Genomic DNA, 22,340 nt, shown 5'->3' with positions numbered 1-22,340 from the left:
GTTACCACAGGAAATTAATTTCTGTACCCAATTCAAATTTTTAACCAGTTCAGTTTAACCAAAAAACTATTTGGCGGAAATAACGTTCACTATATGTTAATTGTCTGGCTGAAATATATAATGTCTATGATGACCAGTCTGGTTCACTCCTTCCTGAGAGGAGGAGTCAATGCAAAACTCAGATGTCTTCCACCTCTACTTATCTGACTGCAGAGAGGACGACAGAGAACAGTGGACACACAGTTTAACATGATGGACTATAGGACAGGACTGCTGCTTTTAACCATCTGCTGGGCAGGTGAGAAAATATCTGCAAAGCTTGAAATCAATCTGTTTTCAAGAAGGTGCAAACTTACATCAACTGACTATTTTCTGGTTTGTCTTGACAGGTGTTGATGGTCAGACTCTGACACAATCTGAACCAGTGGTTAAAAGGCCTGGAGAATCCCACACATTGACCTGTACAGGCTCTGGATTCACATTCAGCAGCTACGCTATGAACTGGGTCAGACAGGCTCCTGGAAAAGGACTGGAGTGGGTTGCTCTCATTAGCAGCGATGGTAGCAATAAATACTACCCTCAGTCAGTCCAAGGCCGGTTTACCATCTCCAGAGACGACAACAGACAGCAGCTGTATCTGCAGATGAACAGTCTGAAAACTGAAGATTCTGCTGTTTATTATTGTGCTCGATAGTCACAGTGACTGGAGTTGGTTCAGCAGCTGTACAAAAACCTGAGGTCCAAATCCAATCCAAAATTTCTCTCAAACTCTGAGAACAAAACGTTTTGTATTTATTGTTAATTTATGTTTTTAAAATGAAATGTAGGAAATTAATTAATTAATCAAAAACAATAACGATTAAAAAATAGAAATATTTTCCTTACAAAACAGCCAAGGACACCACAATGGACTGATAAAGTTATTGTCCAGGTTAGAAATAGTGAAATGTTAAAGGTGTGAGATGAATTCTGGCCACCTGATTGTTCAGTTAATGGCCTATAAAATACATAAAAATGTGGCAGTGAAATAATAAAAAATAACGATGCAGTTTGTTATAATAAAACTAGGACACAGTCAGTGTCAAGCTCTTCTCACCTTTGTCACTATAAAGACACAATCCCCAGTTAATCACTGAGCTTAACTGACAGACTGAACTAGACATTTGTATTGACATCACACAGAAACATGTAACTGCTGGATCAGTGACTACAGCTTCATCTGTTGCTGCTCATCATCTCACTATGTCAACAAGATTTCTACATCAACATCTGGAATGTTTAAAATGATTTTGGTGAGATGCAAATGAATGATTCAACAATATGTAAATGACTGTAGCTCATAAGGAAGTGCAGTGTGGGTCTGTGTGTCAGTGAGAGGACAGAAGAGCTTCAACATCAACCATGTTCTCTGTAGCTCTGATACTGCTGCTGGCAGCTGGATCCTGTGAGGAGCTTTCAGTGGATTCACACTAACAAACACATTAGAAACACTGAATATTCAGATGGATGATGGAGATAATGTTGATTTCTGTTTCCACAGGTGTTCACAGTCTCAATCTCATCCAGCCAGACTCAAAGGCTGTGCAGCCTGGACAGTCTTTGACCATCACCTGTCAGGTCTCTGGTTATTCTCTGACTGATAACAGCTATGCAACAGGTTGGATCAGACAGCGTAAAGGAAAACCAATGGAGTGGATTTTACATCGATGGGGTGGAGGAGACTTTTATCAAAATGATGCTTTGAAGAACAAGTTCAAATACCACACACACACTTCTACTAGTTCTGTGACATTAACAGGACTGAATCTGCAGCCTGAGGACACAGCTGTTTATTACTGTGTACGTAGTGTTTGGTACTGGAGCTGGTTGTCACTGTGACACAAACACTGACAGACCTGCACAAAAACCCTCTAGCCCATGTGACTGAACCACATAACCACATATGTTCTAAATGTTGAGAAAACAAAACATTAACAAGGTAAATACTGTGCTAATGTAACAAAAAATATTTTTAAAAATGACTTAAAGGTAGAAGAAAACCTTTGTTACTGATACAGTAGTCTAGTTGACTATGTGAATTTATTTATGCTGTTTTCATTTGACTTACACTGCAGCTGACATCAGTAAAACATTTCAAATATTAATAAAAATATTTATATAGATGTTTTGAATTCTGCTGCAGCCTGCACAACAAGAAAATAGACTCAGAAAAAATGTCTTCAACATGAAACATTTTCACACTTTTATCTTTGTGTATTCTGATGCATAGAGAAGATGGGAAACCACTTTTCCTTCCTACTTGCAATGAGGTAGAAAACAGAAAAATCTAACAAAGATAAATTAACAATAGTTTTATCTCTTCCAAAGTACAAATCAATAAATAAATACACACATGGTTTGCAGGTTTCATTTTGTAATGTGGTCAAGTTAACACAGGTAACAGTTGTAGGTAAACTACTTATGGAAATGATGTGTGTTACACATTCTATTACTAAACCTGTAGAGGGCAGTCTATGCAAATGATTTCTTCCTTATAAACACACAGCTGTCACAAAATGTGTCACTGGAAACGTTTCATACAGTATATTCTAAAACACTGATTAGAAGAATTGAACAGCAGAATCTATTACAGAACAGAAATCATGATTTCATGGAGCTTATTTTTTATAGTTACTATTCATGGTGAGAAAATGATTTATGCTTTAACAAAGTGAAACATTTCTTTTGTAAATATAAGTTTGATGGATGATGATCATTATTTTGTTATTTACAGGAGTTTGGAGTGAGATCAGACTGGACCAGTCTGCCTCAGAGCTAAAAAGACCTGGAGAGACAGTGAAGATGTCCTGTGTCATATCTGGGTTTGATATGACAGACTACTACATTCACTGGATAAGACAGAGGCCAGAGAAAGCTCTGGAGTGGATTGGGAGGATGAATGCTGGATCAAACTCTGCTAGCTATGGCAGCTCCTTCCAAAGCCGTTTCATCATGACTGAAGATGTTCCCAGCAGCACCCAGTACCTCCAGGTCAAGAGCCTGACAACAGAAGATTCTGCTGTTTACTTCTGTGCTCGACAACACAGTGACTGGAGTTGGTTCAGCAGCTGTACAAAAACCCTGGAGTATTGATCTTGTTCATATATGTCTTGAGAAAAGAAGAAGGTTTTTTTTAATTTTACTTCACTTTACTACTGTGAAAACTGTGAAGGACCATCATTAATAACAATAACTATTAAACAAACTGTATATAAAATAATTTCCATAAAAATAACAGCCTGCTGAAATTATTGTCTATATATTAAAAACTGTAATGCTAAAGGTATAAGAGAAATGTTAGTAACATTAATGTAGATTTGGTTGCATGTAAAATATGTTAAAAAGTGGAGGTGAAGAATAATGTTGCAGTTTGTTTTATTAACACTAGAGAGCAGTAGGTGTAAAGTTTCTCTCAGCTTTGTCACTATAAAGACACAAACTCCAGTTAACTCATTGAGCTTAACTGACAGACTGAACTAGACATTTGTATTGACATCGCACAGAAACATGTAACTGCTGGATCAGTGACTACAGCTTCATCTGTTGCTGCTCATCATCTCACTCTGTCAACAAGATTTCTACATCAACATCTGGAATGTTTAAGGAGCTGATGTTTATTCTTGTGTCTGGGACTTTGTATTAAAGCAGAATGAACAAATGATGAACAACTTTCAGTTCCTGGGCTCTTGGAGGATAAAATTGTCTGCTTCTCAGATTTCTTCTCTTTCAGCACCTTATTAAGTAACCAAGCAGTTTTAAACTAAAGAATACAGTATGAAGTGTATGAAATGGACAATAGAATTTGTAACTTATAAATTCTTTTTTCAATTTCCTAGTTTTCTCATAAATGTGAAAATTAATCAAATATGCTCAAAAAAGGAGAAACACAACATCTTTGTCATTGAGTCTCATATCTGTTTTTGTGATGAACACTGTGCATGGATATTTATGAAAGATGTACCCATGATATGACTGTACACATCCACAGTCCACACCAATAGAAGCCCCACCACCAACCATCATTACTGCCCTGACAGTCTGGTAGAAAACAACAACCTGTCACCTTCAGCTGTCACTCCAATCTGGTTCAAAGAGTCTGGGCTCAGCGCCATGTTTCAAATAAATAAGAGGCCTTTGGTTTTTTCTTCATGGAGGGAGAAGGGAGAAGACATTCTGGGGGATCTAGTCAGTGATATTTCCCATAATAACACTTCCTCTGTCAAACTGAAGTCACTGACACTGTTTTAGTAGTTTTCAGACAACAGAGCTAAACCATTTACAGACGTTACAGTTGGAACAAGAAACTCGCTGGTTTTAGTCTGAGATTTGTAGAAAAGTGAAGAAACAGAAAATCACGAGCCTCATTCTCTAAAATGTTTCTAAACTAAATATAAGGCATATGTTCATTTGATTCAATACATTTAAAGTAAACTTTTAAAATAAAGATGTTTATCATCAGCATGGAGTGCAGCTCCATTAACATACCACTGAGGTATGGCTGGGCTGTAAAGTTACTTTTCACAACAAATGAAAAATACTGAAACATACTGAGATCGCTCCATAATTCAAACCAACTGCAAACTGACAAGGATGAATCCTGTGTCTTTAATTATTACATTGTTTTAAGTTCTTCTCATATTTATATTTGATTTAACTTTTATAAAATAATAAAAACAATCTATAAATATATAAATGACATCTCAGATGGAGGATGCAGTTTTTTATAAAACATTTGCAGTTTTTTGCATAAAGGTTTCAGTTCCTGAGCTTCTGTTTCTCTGTATGTTTCTGTGTTCAAACATCTGCAGTGACCATTAAAAGTCATTCATGCAAATCTGCAAACCAGACACAGCAAATTTAAGTTTTTATACACAATCCTATCTGATGCCACTACTCATTTTATGCAGCTAATAATTTAATTCAATTCAATACAATAAAACTTTACTTGCATTGAATTAAAATAAGAAAGTAAGAGCACAAATACATGAATAAACAATGCTGATACATTTTAAGTTAGAGTTTGATATATGAGGTGGTGACAGTTAAACAGTTAGATTTAAACAAACAATGTATACGTGGCTTACACAAAGATAACATCCTTGGTGGCTACTTCTTTTGTTCCATGGTTTCTATATTATCAGTTGTTGTAAAGCTAATTATAATGAATATGTTTTCCAATAGTCATGATTTATATTGCTATACATGGTATGACAGGTATTGCTATTTGCAATTACACTGCACATTTCAAGGTTTGAAAAGTAAATACAATAAATTTATGAATCAATAGTTTATAATATCACTGATCAGACTCTTCTATTGGCTCTGGGAAGATCAGCATTAATGTTTGATTCTATGCAAACTTAGTGACCTTCCCTTTCACTCAGCTATAAAAACTTCACATCAGACTGTCAGTGCAGTTCACAGCACGTCAGTTTCAACATAAACAATATTGTCTGTAGCTCTGCTGCTGCTGTTGGCAGCTGGATCATGTGAGTCATCAGTTCAGTCAATAGTTCATGTTCTGCAGTACAACCTGATGACTGGTGACACAAGATGTTTGTCTTTTTAACAGGTGTGAAATGTGAACAGCTGACACAGCCAGCCTCTGTGACTGTGCAGCCAGGTCAACGTCTGACCATCACCTGTCAGGTCTCTTATTCTGTGAGTGACTACTACACAGCTTGGATCAGACAGCCTGCAGGGAAAGGACTGGAGTGGATTGGAAGTGACACAACTGTCAAAGATTCACTAAAGAACAAGATCAGTGAAAAACCTGTAACATGAAGCCACCAGAGGAGGAGCCCTCAGACCACCAATGATTTCAGACCAGTTTACTTTTGGTGTAAACAGGGAACAGTTGGTTGATTTTATATGTTCCTTAATTTATCAATATTATCTTAATTACTCAGACAGTAAACTCACTGAACATTAGTAAACAGTAAATTAGACTGACATTAAAAACTTAGAGCCTAACAAGAAGTTCATCTTCAGAAAGTTTTCTTTCCATTTCATTTGTCACCAGTTTAGGAGCCTTCAGACCACTGATCTGACATATGACATTAAGACCACACATACACAAACTTGTTGTAAAAACAATCAAAGTTGACGTTTCTGAAAATTTTCAAATGGCTCATGATTTAAAAATGACATAAATGTACATATCCATCATATTAAAAGTCTTCACTTTTTAAACAAACATGTGACATTCATCCATCCATCCATCATCTATACCTGCTTATTCCTAACCAGGTCACAGGGATCTGCTGGAGCCTATCCCAGCTCTCTTTGGGTGAAAGGCAGGGGTACACCCTGGACAGGTCACCAGTCCATCACAGGGCCCTATAGAGACAAACAACCTCACACACTCACACTCACTCCTATGGGCAATTTAGAGTCACCAATCAACCTGACATACATGTTTTTGGACTGTGGGAGGAAACCAGCGTACCTGGAGAAAACCCACGCAAGCAGAGGGAGAACATTCAAACTCCACACAGAAAGGCCAGGTTGCAAACCCACAACCTTCTTACTGAGGCAACATGTAACATTTAACCAAGAAAATGTCTTTAGTATAAATAAGTGTTGATATAATGTTTCCTGTGTACATTTCAGATTAGTGCTTGTCACAGTATCAGGACACTGCTTTTATCTGTGATGTGTTAATTCACATTAGGATCCTGATTGTTGTTTGGCATCTTTTAGCAAAACTTAGTAACATTTTCACTGTGGTGACTTTGCTTTTCTATATGTGAATACATTTATTTACTTTACAGATGTAACATTCAAATAACAACAGATCATCTATTTTCTGTCAAATGTAACCACAGGGGGGCACAATCCAGTGTCTTCATGTGCCAGTCCCAAGTCCGGGTAAGTGCAGAGGGTTGTGTCAGGAAGGGCATCCGACGTAAAATTTCAAGCCAAATCAAACATGCGAATCACAAATACAACTTCCATACCGGATCGGTCGTGTTAACAGCGACCGCCACTGGTGCTGTTGACTTACAGGGTGCCAGTGGAAATTGGAGCAGGAATGTAGGACTTAGAGTAGGGACTTAGAATGTAGGAACTTTGTCAGGGAAAACTAGAAAGTTGGCTGATATGATGGAGAGAAGAAAGGTGGATATCTTGTGTGTTCAGGAGACCAGGTGGAAAGGTAGCAAGGCCTATAGATTAGGAGCAGGGTTCAAGCTGTTTTATCATGGTGTGGATGGAAAGAGGAATGGAGTAGGAGTTATCCTGAAGGAGGATTTTGCTAGGAATGTTCTGGAGGTGAAGAGAGTGTCAGATAGGGTGATGAGTCTGAAGCTGGAAGTTGAAGGTGTGATATTGAATGTTGTCAGTGGTTATGCCCCACAGGTAGGATGTGAGTTAGACGAGAAGGAGAAATTCTGGAGGGAGATTTTTCCAGAAAAGGGAGGAGCATATGGTGAATTATAAGAGTGGAGGCAGGAGCACACAAACTGATTACATCTTGTGCAGACATTCCAACCTGAAAGAGATCAGTGACTGCAAAGTAGTGGTTGGGGAGAGTGTAGCCAGACAGCATAGGATGGTGGTGTGTAGGATGACTCTGGTAGTGAGGAAGATGAAGAGGACAAGGGCAGAGCAGAGGACCAAGTGGTGGAAGTTGAAGAAGGAAGAGTGTTGTGTGGCTTTCAGGGAGGAGCTGAAACAGGCTCTGAGAATCTGTGGGACAGTGTGTTTTTTCAGCCTCACAAATCAAAGAGGAGGTTCTTGGATGTAGTGAAGTAGGACATGAGGATAGTTGGTGTGGGTGAGGAGGATACAGAGGATAGGGTTAAATGGAGGCAGATGATTCGCTGTGGCGACCCCTGAAGGGAGCAGCCGAAAGGAAAAGAAGAAGATTACTTTCTGTCAAAGGTAAAATTTGTATCAGGGTAGTAAGAACAAAACTTAACATGTTTAAACTTTAAGTTCTGTAAAGTTTTTGTTTGTAGCTAAAACTGTTTCTTATTCTGAGCATTACACAAACTATTAAAAGAAAAATCAGATTTTATCACACAGAAATAATTTTCTGAAGCCTATTCAAAACTTTTTAAATTCAGATTGAATGAAAACCTATTAGACTCAAACCACAACTGTCACTATATATTGACTGAAACAAGAAATGTCTATGATGACCAGTCTGGTTCACTCCTTCCTGAGAGGAGGAGTCAATGCAAAACTCAGATGTCTTCCACCTCTACTTATCTGACTGCAGAGAGGACGACAGAGAACAGTGGACACACAGTTTAACATGATGGACTATAGGACAGGACTGCTGCTTTTAACCATCTGCTGGGCAGGTGAGAAAATATCTGCAAAGCTTGAAATCAATCTGTTTTCAAGAAGATGCAAACTTACATCAACTGACTATTTTCTGGTTTGTCTTGACAGGTGTTGATGGTCAGACTCTGACAGAATCTGGACCAGTGGTTAAAAGGCCTGGAGAATCCCACAAATTGACCTGTTACGCCTATGGATTGGATTTTGTTAACTACTGGATGGCCTGGGTCAGACAGGCTCCTGGAAAAGGACTGGAGTGGGTTGCGAGCATCAGAAAAGACAGTGCTAACATGTACTACTCTCAGTCAGTCCAAGGCCGGTTTACCATCTCCAGAGACAACAACAGACAGCAGCTGTATCTGCAGATGAACAGTGTGAAAACTGAAGATTCTGCTGTTTATTATTGTGCTCGAGAGTCACAGTGACTGGAGTTGGTTCAGCAGCTGTACAAAAACCTACAGGACTCAGTCTTACTGGGATCACATTTCCCAGCAATAGTTACTCATATCATCAGTAAAGTCCAATTCTAAATAGAAACCTAGAAATATCAGCAGCAGATTTGACTGGTCCTGTTCCACTCACTCTGACCCTGATTCTTTCTCTTTTCAAAATGAGCAAATTTCCACCTAATGTGAGGCTGAAAAAACACACTGTCCCACAGATTCAGTAGAAGAGATTCTGCTTGTTGAGGGAGCTCTCAAAGAACCAGAACAGCAACACATACATGATATTAGAGTATCAGCAGAGGAACAGTGAGAAGTATCAGACGTTTCTATTTCCGCAAACACTACGTGTGTCTGATTATTAAATGTTTTAACTTGATGTAAAAAGGTGAACAGGAAAAGCAAAGAAAGGGGGAGGGCCATGAGTCAGTAATGAAATACATTTTTCTAATATCTTGACTTTAAAAACTCGTCTAATGAGAAATTCATCCTTAGAAAGTCAGTTTCTGCAACATAACATCAACAAAACCAACAAACAAACCAAAGCAAACTTTTCACTGTAGAAAAGATCACATCAGTTTAGTTTCAGCATCAACCATGTTCTCACAGTCTGATAACAGTCAGATAAATCACCAGGATCAGGACGCTGCTTTTATCTGTGGTGAGTTCATTCCAAATTTACATATTTTAGTAACAACAGTTTAGTGTGTGGACTGTTTCTTCACAAAAAGCCCAAGGACAAGACAAAAATGTGCTGAAACCAGTCATTTATAAAACATTTACACAGTAAGTCTCATAAATTAATATATATTATTTCCATTATTCCATTACATTATTACACACACACTGAAAGTTATTTTAGCGTTCTTTCTCTGTCTTTTTAATAAAATAAACCTACTGAATAAAATGTTCCCACATACAGTGAAACCATCTACTTCATTATAAGGTCAGTCTTTTCAATCTGTGTTTAAAATGATTTTTGTGAGATGCAAATCAATGATTCAACAATATGTAAATGAATGTAGCTCATAAGGAAGTGCAGTGTGGGTCTGTGTGTCAGTGAGAGGACAGAAGAGCTTCAACATCAACCATGTTCTCTGTAGCTCTGATACTGCTGCTGGCAGCTGGATCCTGTGAGGAGCTTTCAGTGGATTCACACTAACAAACACATTAGAAACACTGAATATTCAGATGAATGATGGAGATAATGTTGATTTCTGTTTCCACAGGTGTTCACAGTCTCAATCTCATCCAGCCAGACTCAAAGGCTGTGCAGCCTGGACAGTCTTTGACCATCACCTGCCAGGTCTCTGGTTATTCTCTGACTGATAACAGCTATGCAACAGGTTGGATCAGACAGCCTGAAGGAAAACCAATGGAGTGGATTTTACATCGATGGGGTGGAGGAGACTTTCGCCAAAATGATGCTTTGAAGAACAAGTTCAAATACCACACACACACTTCTACTAGTTCTGTGACATTAACAGGACTGAATCTGCAGCCTGAGGACACAGCTGTTTATTACTGTGTACGTGGTGTCACTGTGACACAAACACTGACAGACCTGCACAAAATCCTTCTAGCCCATGTGACTGAAACACATAACCACATATGTTCTAAATGTTAAGAAAACAAAACATTAATAAGGTAAATACTGTGCTAATGTAACAAACAATATTTGTAAAAATTACTTAACCCTCTGGGGTCTGAGGGGGTTTTTGGGGCCTGGACAAATTTTGACATGTCCTGACATTTGTGCTTTTTTCAGTGTTTTTTAAACATATTAATGTCTAAAGTCTAATAACACTGTAATCAGCACAAAATTGGCTACAATAATATGTGAGCTTCAAGTTTATACATTATTGTGTTTTTGAGAAAAAAGTGTTTATGCATGGCTAGTGAAAAACTACAATTTTTTACTCACTGAAATAAGACCATAAAACACAAACAGAACATTGGTTCATAAGACCTTGGAGACCAGCATGTTGTAGGCTAAAGTGTTTACTTCAGAGTGCTGTGAATGTTATCTAGTTCACACATTCACAGAAAACAATACACTGATTTAAATTTTCTAAGACACTTTTTGTCCAGAAAGGCCATATGCAAGAGGGTGTGTCTGAGGATGAATAGTCATGTGATTTACCTGAGAACACAAAAGACGCACTGAACGTCCAGACAAAGGCGCGCATAATGAGCCTTTCAGTCAATGTAGATGGGACGGATTAGTGCTGTACAATACAACACAATGAGGAGCAAACGATCCTCATTTGAGTTAAAATCAGTGTTTTTACTCTGAGGACAAGCTAAACTATTTGATTCTGTGTGGAATGTAAGGAGCGCCGCTTCACGTGCGTAACGCGCCATCATCCAAACGCGTCGAAAAAGTGAGTAAATTCTATGATAAAGTTTGATATTTTCTGTCATTTCTCGGGGGCGTGCACATATTTACCTGGTTCACCTGAGATTATTTACATGTGAACAGTGGACAGTGTACAAGGCGGGACCGCATTACCTGTAATGAGGTGAGACAGGAAAAAACGGACTTCTCCTTACGTTCATACGGATTAAATAAAAAGTGATGATTTGTTTTTGACTTGAATTGTTTCACTCAAAAGAAAACATTTCAAGCTTTCTAGCCATATAATTCTTATTTTTATGAGCCAAGTATTCGCTGAGATTCTGGTGGTTTTATTTACGCGTCTGTGAAGAGAAATGGCAGAGACAGAAAAGTCCGAGAGCGCACCCTGTCGGCTTTCTTTATTTAAAAAAAGCACAATGTTTTGTTGTTATTATGATGGTATACCACTAAAAGTAGACCCTTTACAGATTTGAATGATATGCTTCTTTTATCTGTACGATCAGAATTGACGGAGTAATTTAAGTTTGTTCCGGCCTTATCAGAAAAAGATGCGTCAAAACGCATATTGTGTATTGTGTATTCTGATGCATAGAGAAGTTGGGAAACCACTTTTCCTTCCTACTTGCAATGAGGTAGAAAACAGAAACATCTAACAAAGTTAAATTAACAATAGTTTTATCTCTTCCAAAGTACAAATCAATAAATAAATACACACATGGTTTGCAGTTTTCATTTTGTAATGTGGTCAAGTTAACACAGGCAACAGTTGTAGGTAAACTACTTATGGAAATGATGTGTGTTACACATTCTATTACTAAACCTGTAGAGGGCAGTCTATGCAAATGATTTCTTCCTTATAAACACACAACTGTCACAAAATATGTCACTGGAAACGTTTCATACAGTATATTCTAAAACACTGATTAGAAGAATTGAACAGCAGAGTCTATTACAGAACAGAAATCATGATTTCATGGAGCTTATTTTTTATAGTTACTATTCATGGTGAGAAAATTATTTATGCTTTAACAAAGTGAAACATTTCTTTTGTAAATATAAGTTTGATGGATGATGATCATTATTTTGTTATTTACAGGAGTTTGGAGTGAGATCAGACTGGACCAGTCTGTCTCAGAGCTAAAAAGACCTGGAGAGACAGTGAAGATGTCCTGTGTGATATCTGGGTTCAGCATGACAAGCTCCTACATTCACTGGATAAGACAGAGGCCAGAGAAAGCTCTGGAGTGGATTGGGAGGATGAACACTGGATCAAACTCTGCTATCTATGGCAGCTCCTTCCAAAGCCGTTTCATCATGACTGAAGCTGTTCCCAGCAGCACCCAGTACCTCCAGGTCAAGAGCCTGACAACAGAAGATTCTGCTGTTTACTTCTGTTCTCGACAACACAGTGACTGGAGACAATGAAGCAGTTGCACAAAAACCACCACAGACCACAAGCAGCAGTTTGACCTCAGTCACATCTGGATTTTGTCAACACCATTAAAATCACTTTGATATATCCACATCACATTTATAGATATTTTACCATAAACTCATGAGTAATAACTATTTTCATCATTATATTAGATCCATCACAGCGATTATCAAAAGCCTTTCACCTCCTAACAGACATTAAAACAAAAATACCAGCATCATATTTACAAGTACCAACTACACATTAATGATTAATAAGTGACTTAGGAGACTGGTGAACATTTTTTACTTAGTTTCACTAAATATCTGCAGATATTCTCCTGAGAGGAGGAGTCAATGCAAAACTCAGATGTCTTCCACCTCTACTTATCTGACTGCAGAGAGGACGACAGAGAACAGTGGACACACAGTTTAACATGATGGACTATAGGACAGGACTGCTGCTTTTAACCATCTGCTGGGCAGGTGAGAAAATATCTGCAAAGCTTGAAATCAATCTGTTTTCAAGAAGGTGCAAACTTACATCAACTGACTATTTTCTGGTTTGTCTTGACAGGTGTTGATGGTCAGACTCTGACACAATCTGAACCAGTGATTAAAAGGCCTGGAGAATCCCACACATTGACCTGTACAGCCTCTGGATTGGATTTTGTTAACTACTGGATGGGCTGGATCAGACAGGCTCATGGAAAAGGACTGGAGTGGGTTGCTACTGATGCTGGTGGTAGTAGCAAATACTACTCTCAGTCAGTCCAAGGCCGGTTTACCATCTCCAGAGACAACAACAGACAGCAGCTGTATCTGCAGATGAACAGTCTGAAAACTGAAGATTCTGCTGTTTATTATTGTGCTCGAGAGTCACAGTGACTGGAGTTGGTTCAGCAGCTGTACAAAAACCTACAGGACTCAGTCTTACTGGGATCACATTTCCCAACAATAGTTACTCATATCATCAATAAAGTCCAATTCTAAATAGAAACCTAGAAATATCAGCAGCAGATTTGACTGGTCCTGTTCCACTCACTCTGAACCTGATTCTTTCTCTTTTCAAAATGAGCAAATTTGCACCTAATGTGAGGCTGAAAAAACACACTGTTCCACAGATTCAGTAGAAGAGATTCTGCTTGTTGAGGGAGCTCTCAAAGAACCAGAGCAGCAACACATACATGATATTAGAGTATCAGCAGAGGAACAGTGAGAAGTATCAGCTGTATGAATATACACTGCAGTCCACTGTTTATCCAACTGGGACTAAGCCTGTGCAGTGATTGTGGAGCAGAAAAAACAGCTGATGTCACTCAGCTAATCCAAATCCTACAGTGCTGCCTGGACTGATGCAAACACAGTTAAAAACTAACATTATCTCAGTCCATATAACTGTCTGTGCTTTGACCTTCTATGGGGTTGGAAACAATAAAGTGGACAACAAAAGACATTTGGAGACTGCAGACTCAAATCCAGGCTCAGTCCACACCAACTTTGACTGACAACAACCAGAACGACCCATATCCAGATACTGAGTCTTCTATCAGGATTTCACTAGTCATTCTACTGTGTAAACTCTGACATTCAACATGTTTTCAGTTCTGTCTCACTGTTCATTATAAATATCTGTGTTAAACAAATAAGGTCAGTGATGACCAGTTTGGTTCACAGTGACTGGAGACAGTGAAGCAGTTGCACAAAAACCACCACAGACCACAAGCAGCAGTTTGACCTCAGTGACATTTGGATTTTGTCAACACCATTAAAATCACTTTGATATATCCACATCACATTTATAGATAAACTCATATCTTATATAAGCTATATGAACTCAGTACTTGGTCAAGTCCATTGTTGTGCCAAAATGATTTAAAGTGAATTAGCACTATCCCATTTGTAACTAGAAATAATGGACTGTAAAATGTGAAGTGAATCCACTCTATGAAATTAATTTCAGAAGACACAAAAGCTGCTCATAGAACATATTTGGTTGGTTTAGAAAACAATTAGAAAATTGTTATGACCACAATCTAAAATACTTCATATATCACTTCATTGATATGATATGTTGAGAAGACTAAAAATAAGTTTTTTTTAACTATTCTGTTTATGATCAGAATAATACTGTACATTACTCATATTATAAGAAATGTTTTCATGCTGTCCATTATTCTCAGTGTCCAGTGAGAATCAGTCCTGATATAAAAATGAATTGTATTTTAACTTACCTGAACAAAGTTTGTCTGTTAATATGTCAGATGAACATTTATTTAGGATTATTATTCATTTATTTCACCAAATAGCTGTGTCCTCCCTTTGAGGAGGAGTCAATGCAAATCTTGACCTCCTCCATCTTTATTTATGTCACCACACACTGACAACAAACCAAACCACTGATGAGACAACAACTTTCCATTATGAGCTTAATTACATGTTTAACATTTCTGCTGCTACCAGTGATTTCTGGTGAATATCACACATCTGCACTTTTTTCTAAAGGTTTATGTTTGTGCCTGTTCTGATCAGATTTCCCTTCTTTCCAGGTGTCTGCAGTCAGACTCTGACAGAGTCTGATCCAGTGGTCAAGCGGCCTGGAGAATCCCACAAACTGACCTGTACATATGCAGGAATATCTGATGATTCTGCTCCCATCAGCTGGATCAGACAAGCTGAAGGAAAAGGGCTGGACTGGGTCGCTCACATTTCTGCTCCAAGTGGAAGCACTAAAGCTTATTCCACGTCTGTCCAGAACCGCTTCACCATTTCCAGAGACAACAACATGGACCAGGTGTATCTGCAAATGAGCGGCCTGACGACTGAAGACTCTGCAGTTTATTATTGTGCTCGAGAGCCACAGTGATACAGGAAGTCACAGAGCTGTGCACAAACCACAGCAGATGTCAAACCACTTTATCCAAGTTCGTTTCATTGTTGTTTAAATTGAGAACATTTAATATATTTCCCCAAGTATCTTTCTCTGACGACCTTTAACAAACTACAAGCAAACTGAAACTAAAAGTGGAGTCTACACACCTTTAGGTTGATGAGATTAAACCCCACGTATAGCTGTGGCATTAATGACATATGATACTATTATATTTATCTTATTTTTAATCTGTTACTTTTTATCTTAACTTTGTATAGTGTTTTCAAGAGGGTTTGTGTGTAACTGAGCTACTGTGACCAAGAAATGTTCCTTGTGGATTAAAAAAATTTTGTTTAAATCTAAACTTATAAAAAAATTTGCAAACCTATAGTCTTATATATGTTATAATTACTGAGAATTTTAGTTTTATTTTCACCCACTGCTGTCACTATAGGTCCCTTTACTCTACACTTCATCAATTAGGTTTTGGTTTTTGTATCAGGCTGTATCACTGTGATACGTGGGTGGGTGGTTGGACACTCAGATAAACTTCCATACAAAAACCTAAGAGCAGAAATTTCACATTCTTCCATCCTTGTGATAAAAATGAGGACAGGATAAACATTTTTCCTATTTGGATGTGAGATAATTTTTGTGTTTAATGTTTTTAAAAAGCAGATTATTGTTGAAAAGTTGGTAAATTTGTAGTTTTGAATCACAGTTGATGAACAGCTGTAAAAGTAACTTTGTAGTGATTCTTAACTTTAAGAACTGATTAAGATTTAAAATAAAAACACATGGTGATGCGAAGACACTGGGGTATCATATGTACCAGGATTTCTGTGTATTTTATACATTTACTGAGAAATTTTATTGTGTTTCTGGGTGTTTCAGGTTTTTGTTCAGGCAGTGAATTGAGATACAACACTGTGACTACTACAGCTACTACAGCTACTTCGACTACTGGGGCAAAGGGACCGAAGTCACAGTATCCTCAGGTAAGTCTCATTTAAACTTAATATCTGCAGCGATCAGTTTATTTTTCATGATAAAATGTGTTTGTGGACATTCAGAGAGTTGAACTCATGATCGTATTTAAGTTTGTACTGATCACTCAGAGCAGCTAAAACAGAGCAGACAGATGATTTTAACAAAGCACAGTTTATATTGTAAAACCACAAAAAATAACTATTTTAAAGAAAATATCTAATTGTAATGAAATGATGACTGGTAATCATCAATTCACAAACACTTTGTAATTCTGTTCAGCAGTTATTTCACTTTCTATCTTTAAAAATGTTTTGTAAAACAAAGCACAAAACCATCATTAAATTTAATATGACATGGTTCAAATAAATTCACTGTATTTCTTACATCAAGGTCTTAGCACCACAAGACGATGCAGTAATTTTGCTTTTTCAGTTGGAAATTTTGAGATGACTGTATTATTGCACTCAGCTACAGTCTGTTTATCTGTGAGCTGAAGAGACAAAACAGAACTATCAGTAAGAAAATCATTTTTTAGTTCTTTACAAAGACATTTTAAGCTGATTTCTCTCTTCACTTTCACCTGTTGATCATTTCTGTAATTATTATTTCAGAAATAAGTCAGGTGATTACATATTATTCCATCTTTCCTCAATGTTTGGCCCCATCAGCATTTTAAGACCATGCTGAAACAATAATAATTAAATTCTGATCAAATATTGTGGGATTAAAGTCAGAATATTGCCTATAGGTCGGATTTCTCTGGGGAACAACTTGTAGCCTTTTTTTGAAGCACAACTCAGTGTTAACCTACAAATTGAGGTAGAGGATTTCATAAATTAATAACTTTATGATAGAATTTAGTAATAAGGAAATTCTTGCTCTTCTGATGCATCAACACTTTAAATTCTAATCAGTATTCAGACACTTGGGTGGCTGTGCAACACGTTGCATCTATACAGGTGAAAACAGGACAGTGTTTCTCTCCAGTAGCTCGGCTTTGCCAAGTGACACTGTCAGTGACGACGACTTTATCATCACAATATTCTGACTTTATTCTCAGATTTGTTTTATAGCATGACCCTAAAATGCAAATAATGTAGTTTGCAGGTTATTTTTATTTAATTCAAGCACGTTTTATCTCACGATTTCCACCTCCCAGACAAAGACTTTGTGAAACGTACTGTTACGAAATAAAAGAGTCACTGGAAGTCGTGTTGTGAAATTTAAAAAATGTAAAGGGAACATATGGAAACGTAAATATTTGGAATAAAATTTAAACATAAATCAATATTAATATTAAAAGTATAAAACTACTTTTCATGTGAGCTGAGTTTTAAAATATTATTCCACATCATGGCTTTATTATATACTGTATGTTGTCCTGATTAGATCATTTATTTCATGATGTTCATTTGTTGAAAATTCAACCCTTTGGGTCTCTTAATTCTGATGTTGAAGATTCAACCAATCCTTAACTGTGATCAGTTTCTCAGATAAATAACTGATTGTCTTTCTGGATTTACATGAATTTAAATATATAAATGTCTTTCACAGGCACACCTGCATCACCGACTCTATTCCCTTTGGTTCAGTGTAAACCTTGGTCTGGAAATGAAATCACTGTTGGTTGTCTTGCATATGAATTCTTCCCAAAGAGTCTTGATTTCAAGTGGTCCAAATCCAGTCAGACCAGCCTGATTTCTGCACAACATACTGTCACACAGAAAAACAACAAATACATCGGAGTCAGTTGGATTAAAGTACCAGAATCTGAGAGGAACTCGTGGATGTCTTTCAATTGTTCTGTGACTCATGATCGAAAGACTAAAACTGTGGAAGTGATAAGTTTTGGTATGTGATTTTTATCTTATCATGACTCTCTTTTGCCTGAGCACACATAAATCATCTTATTCATCTTATTAATCATGTTTAGTTTTTTCTATTCCTCATATTTTCCTCCGTTAATCTGGAATTTTATATTTATTTCTCAAAATATGAAATTAATAATTCTCTGCTTTTTCTGCCACATTAGCGCCCTCCATTCCTCCACATGTGAGTCTATTATCTGAGCCAAGAGGAGATACTCAGAATTTCGTGTGTACAATTGGGAACTTTTCTCCAAAAGAATTGTCAGTCAAATGGAAAAAGAATCAAAATGAAGTGACTGGTGGCCTAAATTGGGTCCCACAAAAAACTGGACAAACATATTCAGCTGTCAGTATGCTGAACGTCAAGAACACAGAATGGGCCAACGATGATGTTTACACCTGTGAGGTGAACCACGAGGAAAGGACATATACAAAAACTGTCCCAAAAGGTAAAAGGCTGCTACAAACATTATACAACACTGTTTCTACTGTTGCATTGAACTTCCAGATATTAAGAAACACTTTTGTCTGTCCCTCATATAGTTCCTGTCACTGTGACACTGAACCAACCAAGTCCCAAAAAAATATTCATCAACAACCAGGTAGAGCTGGAGTGTGTCGTCACTGGACAGGACAAGAACATTGTAGATAAAACTACAATCACATGGGAAATTGATGGACAATCAGTGACCAGCAACATTAATGATCAAACAAAGTCTGAAGGCCGTCAACACAACAAAGTCAGCACATTGACTCGTAGTTACAGTGACTGGAAGACAGTCAACAAAGTCCGCTGTTCTGCCAGCAGTGAAAATATGACACCAGTTATCCAAGAGCTGACTGTCCACAAAGCAGGTAGGTCACTGAGTGATTTAGATGGATTGTATAAAAGTAACGTGCTGCATAACCTGCTCTGTGCTAGACGGTCAATTTACACAACATGTCATAGAATTATAGAAAATATAAGGCTGATATATGAACCTTCATGGTAAACCAAGTTTTTCTTTCAGCTGGACAACAGGCACATGTGGACGTCAACATCGTCTCAGAGGAAAAGTCAGCTGACGTCACTCTGGTGTGTGTGGTCAGCTCTGGTCCTTTGCAGCAGGATTACTACATAGCCTGGTCAGTAGATGAGGGACGTAATACTGGCAACTATGTTGATGGCATCAACTTCAGCCCACAGAAAACTGCAAATGGCTACTTATTTACAAGTGTTTACACAACCAAGAAGAACGACAACAAAACGTTCCACTGCCACGCCTGGTCTGCTGGAAGAGACAGGGCATCAGTGGCATCAAAAACAGCAACTACACACAGGGGTAACTCTCTCGAATGTGACAAATAGTAGATTCAGTCTTAAATGTGATATTTTGTGCTCGCATGTCATTCAGTCTCTGTGTGCACTCTGTGATGTCATCGGTCTTTGTTATTATAAAAATCTCAGTCAACAAGTTGATTTTGTTTTGTCTTTGTATTGTTTCATTCTGTCTTTGTCACATTGTCCAACAGCTTCAGACGTGTGCTGTTTTAAATAAATGTTGCATGGAGACATGTTTGTTAATGTTCATGATTTTTACCACAATTAAATACAAACACTCACTTTATGAAGAGTTTCCAGTGAAGGTTCACGTTAGTTTACTGAACTTTACACCTTTCAACTGAATGAACAACCACATGACTTGATCACAATAAAAAATACACTATTCCACTTCATCACAGTTGTATTTATATTAATAAAATCCTTTGTTAACACACACACACACACACACACACACACACACACACACACACACCTCTTGTGTGTCTAACCACCTTTACCTTCCTTCTTAGATTGTCCTTCAGCGTCAAACCTGACTTTTCTCAGCTGCACAGACCAGTCCATTGAAGAAGATGAGTTGAGCAGTCTGTGGTCCACAGCCTCCTCCTTCATATTCCTCTTCATATGCTCTTTCATCTATAGCATGATATTCAGCCTGGTCAAGGTAAACATGCAGGCTTTTTCTGCATTTCAATGACACTAAAAAGGTCTAAAGCCTATAAGATATAATAAGGCATATACTGTACATTTTCACTTTACAAAGGTTATGACTAATTACACTGCATGTGAAAGACTTAAGCCAAGTCATATAAAAAAGATGAACACATGGAGACAAACGTAACCTGCTCATCACTGTATAGTGTTTGATTGGGGCTGATAGTTTAAACAAAGAAACCAGTTAAAACTGCATTAATGTGAATATTAGGGATTTTCTGTGTCAGGGACTGATAACGTTTCCACGTTTGTAAAATATCAAGATTGCAGTGCACATGATCCAAGAGAAAATAATAATAATAAAAAAAAAAAATCAAGTACATGATAGTCAGTGGCCGTTAATATGTCACTGAGTAAAGATAAATATTTTTATGCAATTTGCTAAAAATGTTATTAAATTAAAATCCATCAACCAGTTCAACACTTAACAGAACTGTAATACAACACCAGTTAGCTACTGCAAACCTTCTGATCTGACATACACAGTTTACTGCACACAGTCATTTGGATGTCCAGTCTTTAACTGGGTGAAACTCTAAGTTAAAGTAATCAATCAAACTATACCACAGTTTAATAATTTGCATTTGACAATAACATATATTATTGTATGTATATTTTACTTTTTTTAATCTTGTTTTTCAGATGAAAAGAGACTAAAGGATGGGATGGATCTGCAGTAAAGATGAATTCAATAGTTTTTCATTAGTTGATCTGGTTTCAAAAACATGAAGATAATCCCTAATTCAATGTATATATGCTGAATTAAATATTTTTCAGTAAGTCACTGATTTCGCTGTAACCTGTAGTGAAATAAAAATAAAGCTGTAAATGTTAATTTTTTATCTAAATACACCCCCTGTTACATTATGATTACAGAAGGTATTTTACTTGTTTGTCCAACATACTTAGTCAATAAAGCTGATTCTGATATTTGCTTTCATCATTGACTCATCAGATATGATACTTCCAATAGATAAGATTTAAACAGATACATACAAATTAAAGAGTATGAATAGAAGGAATAGCATACTTGTAAGAAACAAACTTTTTAGGATTTTGTTTTCCTTTGACTCACAGCACAAGTATCTAAGAACATGTAAATGGCAGCACTTCAAGTCAGCGTACTGTAAACTTCTGTTATCAGTTGGTTTTCAGTTTCCTGGTGTTTCTAAACATATCATCTTTAGAGAAACACTTCTCTTTCTGCACAGTAGAGACTGCACCTGCACCACTGAAACTTCGGAGAAACCATCAGACCCATAAATAAACTTCCTCAAAGCAAAAGACACATCTGTCACTGTATATATTTGCATATCGGCATTTATCCAAGCATGACATGGTTCACATCCATTCAGCAGAGACACAACCTCTCAGACAAAGGCAAAACTAAATGATCAAAATCATGGCCAACATCCAATATAACTTATAAGATCTTACTTTTCAAAGCCCTATAAACACAATTTACTATGAAAATAATGTTAATAATTACTTAATAATTAATAATAATTAATTATTACTAATTATTAATAATAGTACTATTGTGAATTATTAATAATAATTACTAATTAATATTGTTAGATGAACATTTATGTTTTATTAAATTCATATCGTTAACATTGATAAACACTTTATAAAAATTCTTTTGAAAGATCATATGAAACATTCCCTGACATACAGTTATAGGGGTTAACTTGTGGACAATAAATCATCAGTTTCACCAAATATCTACAGTTCAGCTGTGTCCTCCCTTTGAGCAGGAGTCAATGCAAATCTTGACCTCCTCCATCTTTATTTATGTCACCACACACTGACAACAAACCAAACCACTGATGAGACAGACATCAACTCTAAAGGGTATATTTATGTTTGTTTGATATATCTTGTTTTTGTCTCTTATGTTTTCATAAGTTTGTTTTTTTTTTACTATAAAACACACTGTGAGCTGCTTTACTGGATTCAAATTACTTGTTTGTCCAACATACTTGGTCAATAAAGCTGATTCTGATATTTGCTTTCATCATTGACTCATCAG

The 22,340-nt window shown here is 37.0% G+C and overlaps 1 protein-coding gene and 4 gene segments (V, D, J or C); all 5 read left to right on the top strand.

Annotated features, from left to right (window-relative positions):
* The first annotated feature begins 249 nt into the window (after positions 1–249).
* Positions 250–850, top strand: LOC113140395 (Ig heavy chain V region 914-like). The segment is given in 2 exon segments: positions 250–298; positions 390–850. Coding segments are annotated over 2 exon segments (354 nt in total).
* A 1,718-nt stretch (positions 851–2,568) lies between these two features.
* On the top strand, positions 2,569–4,857 carry LOC113140616 (Ig heavy chain V region 1-72-like). The segment is given in 3 exon segments: positions 2,569–2,682; positions 2,774–3,077; positions 4,848–4,857. Coding segments are annotated over 3 exon segments (354 nt in total).
* A 3,435-nt stretch (positions 4,858–8,292) lies between these two features.
* Positions 8,293–21,088, top strand: LOC117152685 (immunoglobulin gamma-1 heavy chain-like). The gene is made up of 9 exons (XM_033325341.1): positions 8,293–8,348; positions 8,440–8,743; positions 16,358–16,413; positions 17,960–18,256; positions 18,438–18,722; positions 18,817–19,128; positions 19,284–19,595; positions 20,107–20,258; positions 20,951–21,088. The coding sequence occupies exons 1-9, from the start codon at positions 8,300–8,302 to the stop codon at positions 20,963–20,965; spliced, it is 1,782 nt and encodes a 593-aa protein (XP_033181232.1). The 5' UTR covers positions 8,293–8,299; the 3' UTR covers positions 20,966–21,088.
* On the top strand, positions 12,013–12,820 carry LOC113140324 (Ig heavy chain V region 1-72-like). The segment is given in 2 exon segments: positions 12,013–12,135; positions 12,227–12,820. Coding segments are annotated over 2 exon segments (369 nt in total).
* Positions 12,966–13,446, top strand: LOC113140346 (Ig heavy chain V region 6.96-like). The segment is given in 2 exon segments: positions 12,966–13,029; positions 13,121–13,446. Coding segments are annotated over 2 exon segments (360 nt in total).
* Positions 21,089–22,340: the final 1,252 nt, after the last annotated feature.

This window comes from Mastacembelus armatus, chromosome 8 (genome assembly GCF_900324485.2).
Source record: "Mastacembelus armatus chromosome 8, fMasArm1.2, whole genome shotgun sequence".
Taxonomy (NCBI): domain Eukaryota; kingdom Metazoa; phylum Chordata; class Actinopteri; order Synbranchiformes; family Mastacembelidae; genus Mastacembelus; species Mastacembelus armatus.
This window is presented reverse-complemented; position numbering and strand designations above follow the sequence as displayed.

What these genes read in the sequence shown, in the direction of transcription:
- LOC117152685 (XM_033325341.1), top strand. Translation starts at nt 8,300, where the DNA reads ATGATGGACTATAGGACAGGACTGCTGCTTTTAACCATCTGCTGGGCA. An exon ending in GTTTATTATTGTGCTCGAGA is followed by an intron (nt 8,744 to 16,357) that starts GTCACAGTGACT and finishes TGACTACTACAG; the next exon opens with CTACTACAGCTACTTCGACT. An exon ending in CGAAGTCACAGTATCCTCAG is followed by an intron (nt 16,414 to 17,959) that starts GTAAGTCTCATT and finishes TGTCTTTCACAG; the next exon opens with GCACACCTGCATCACCGACT.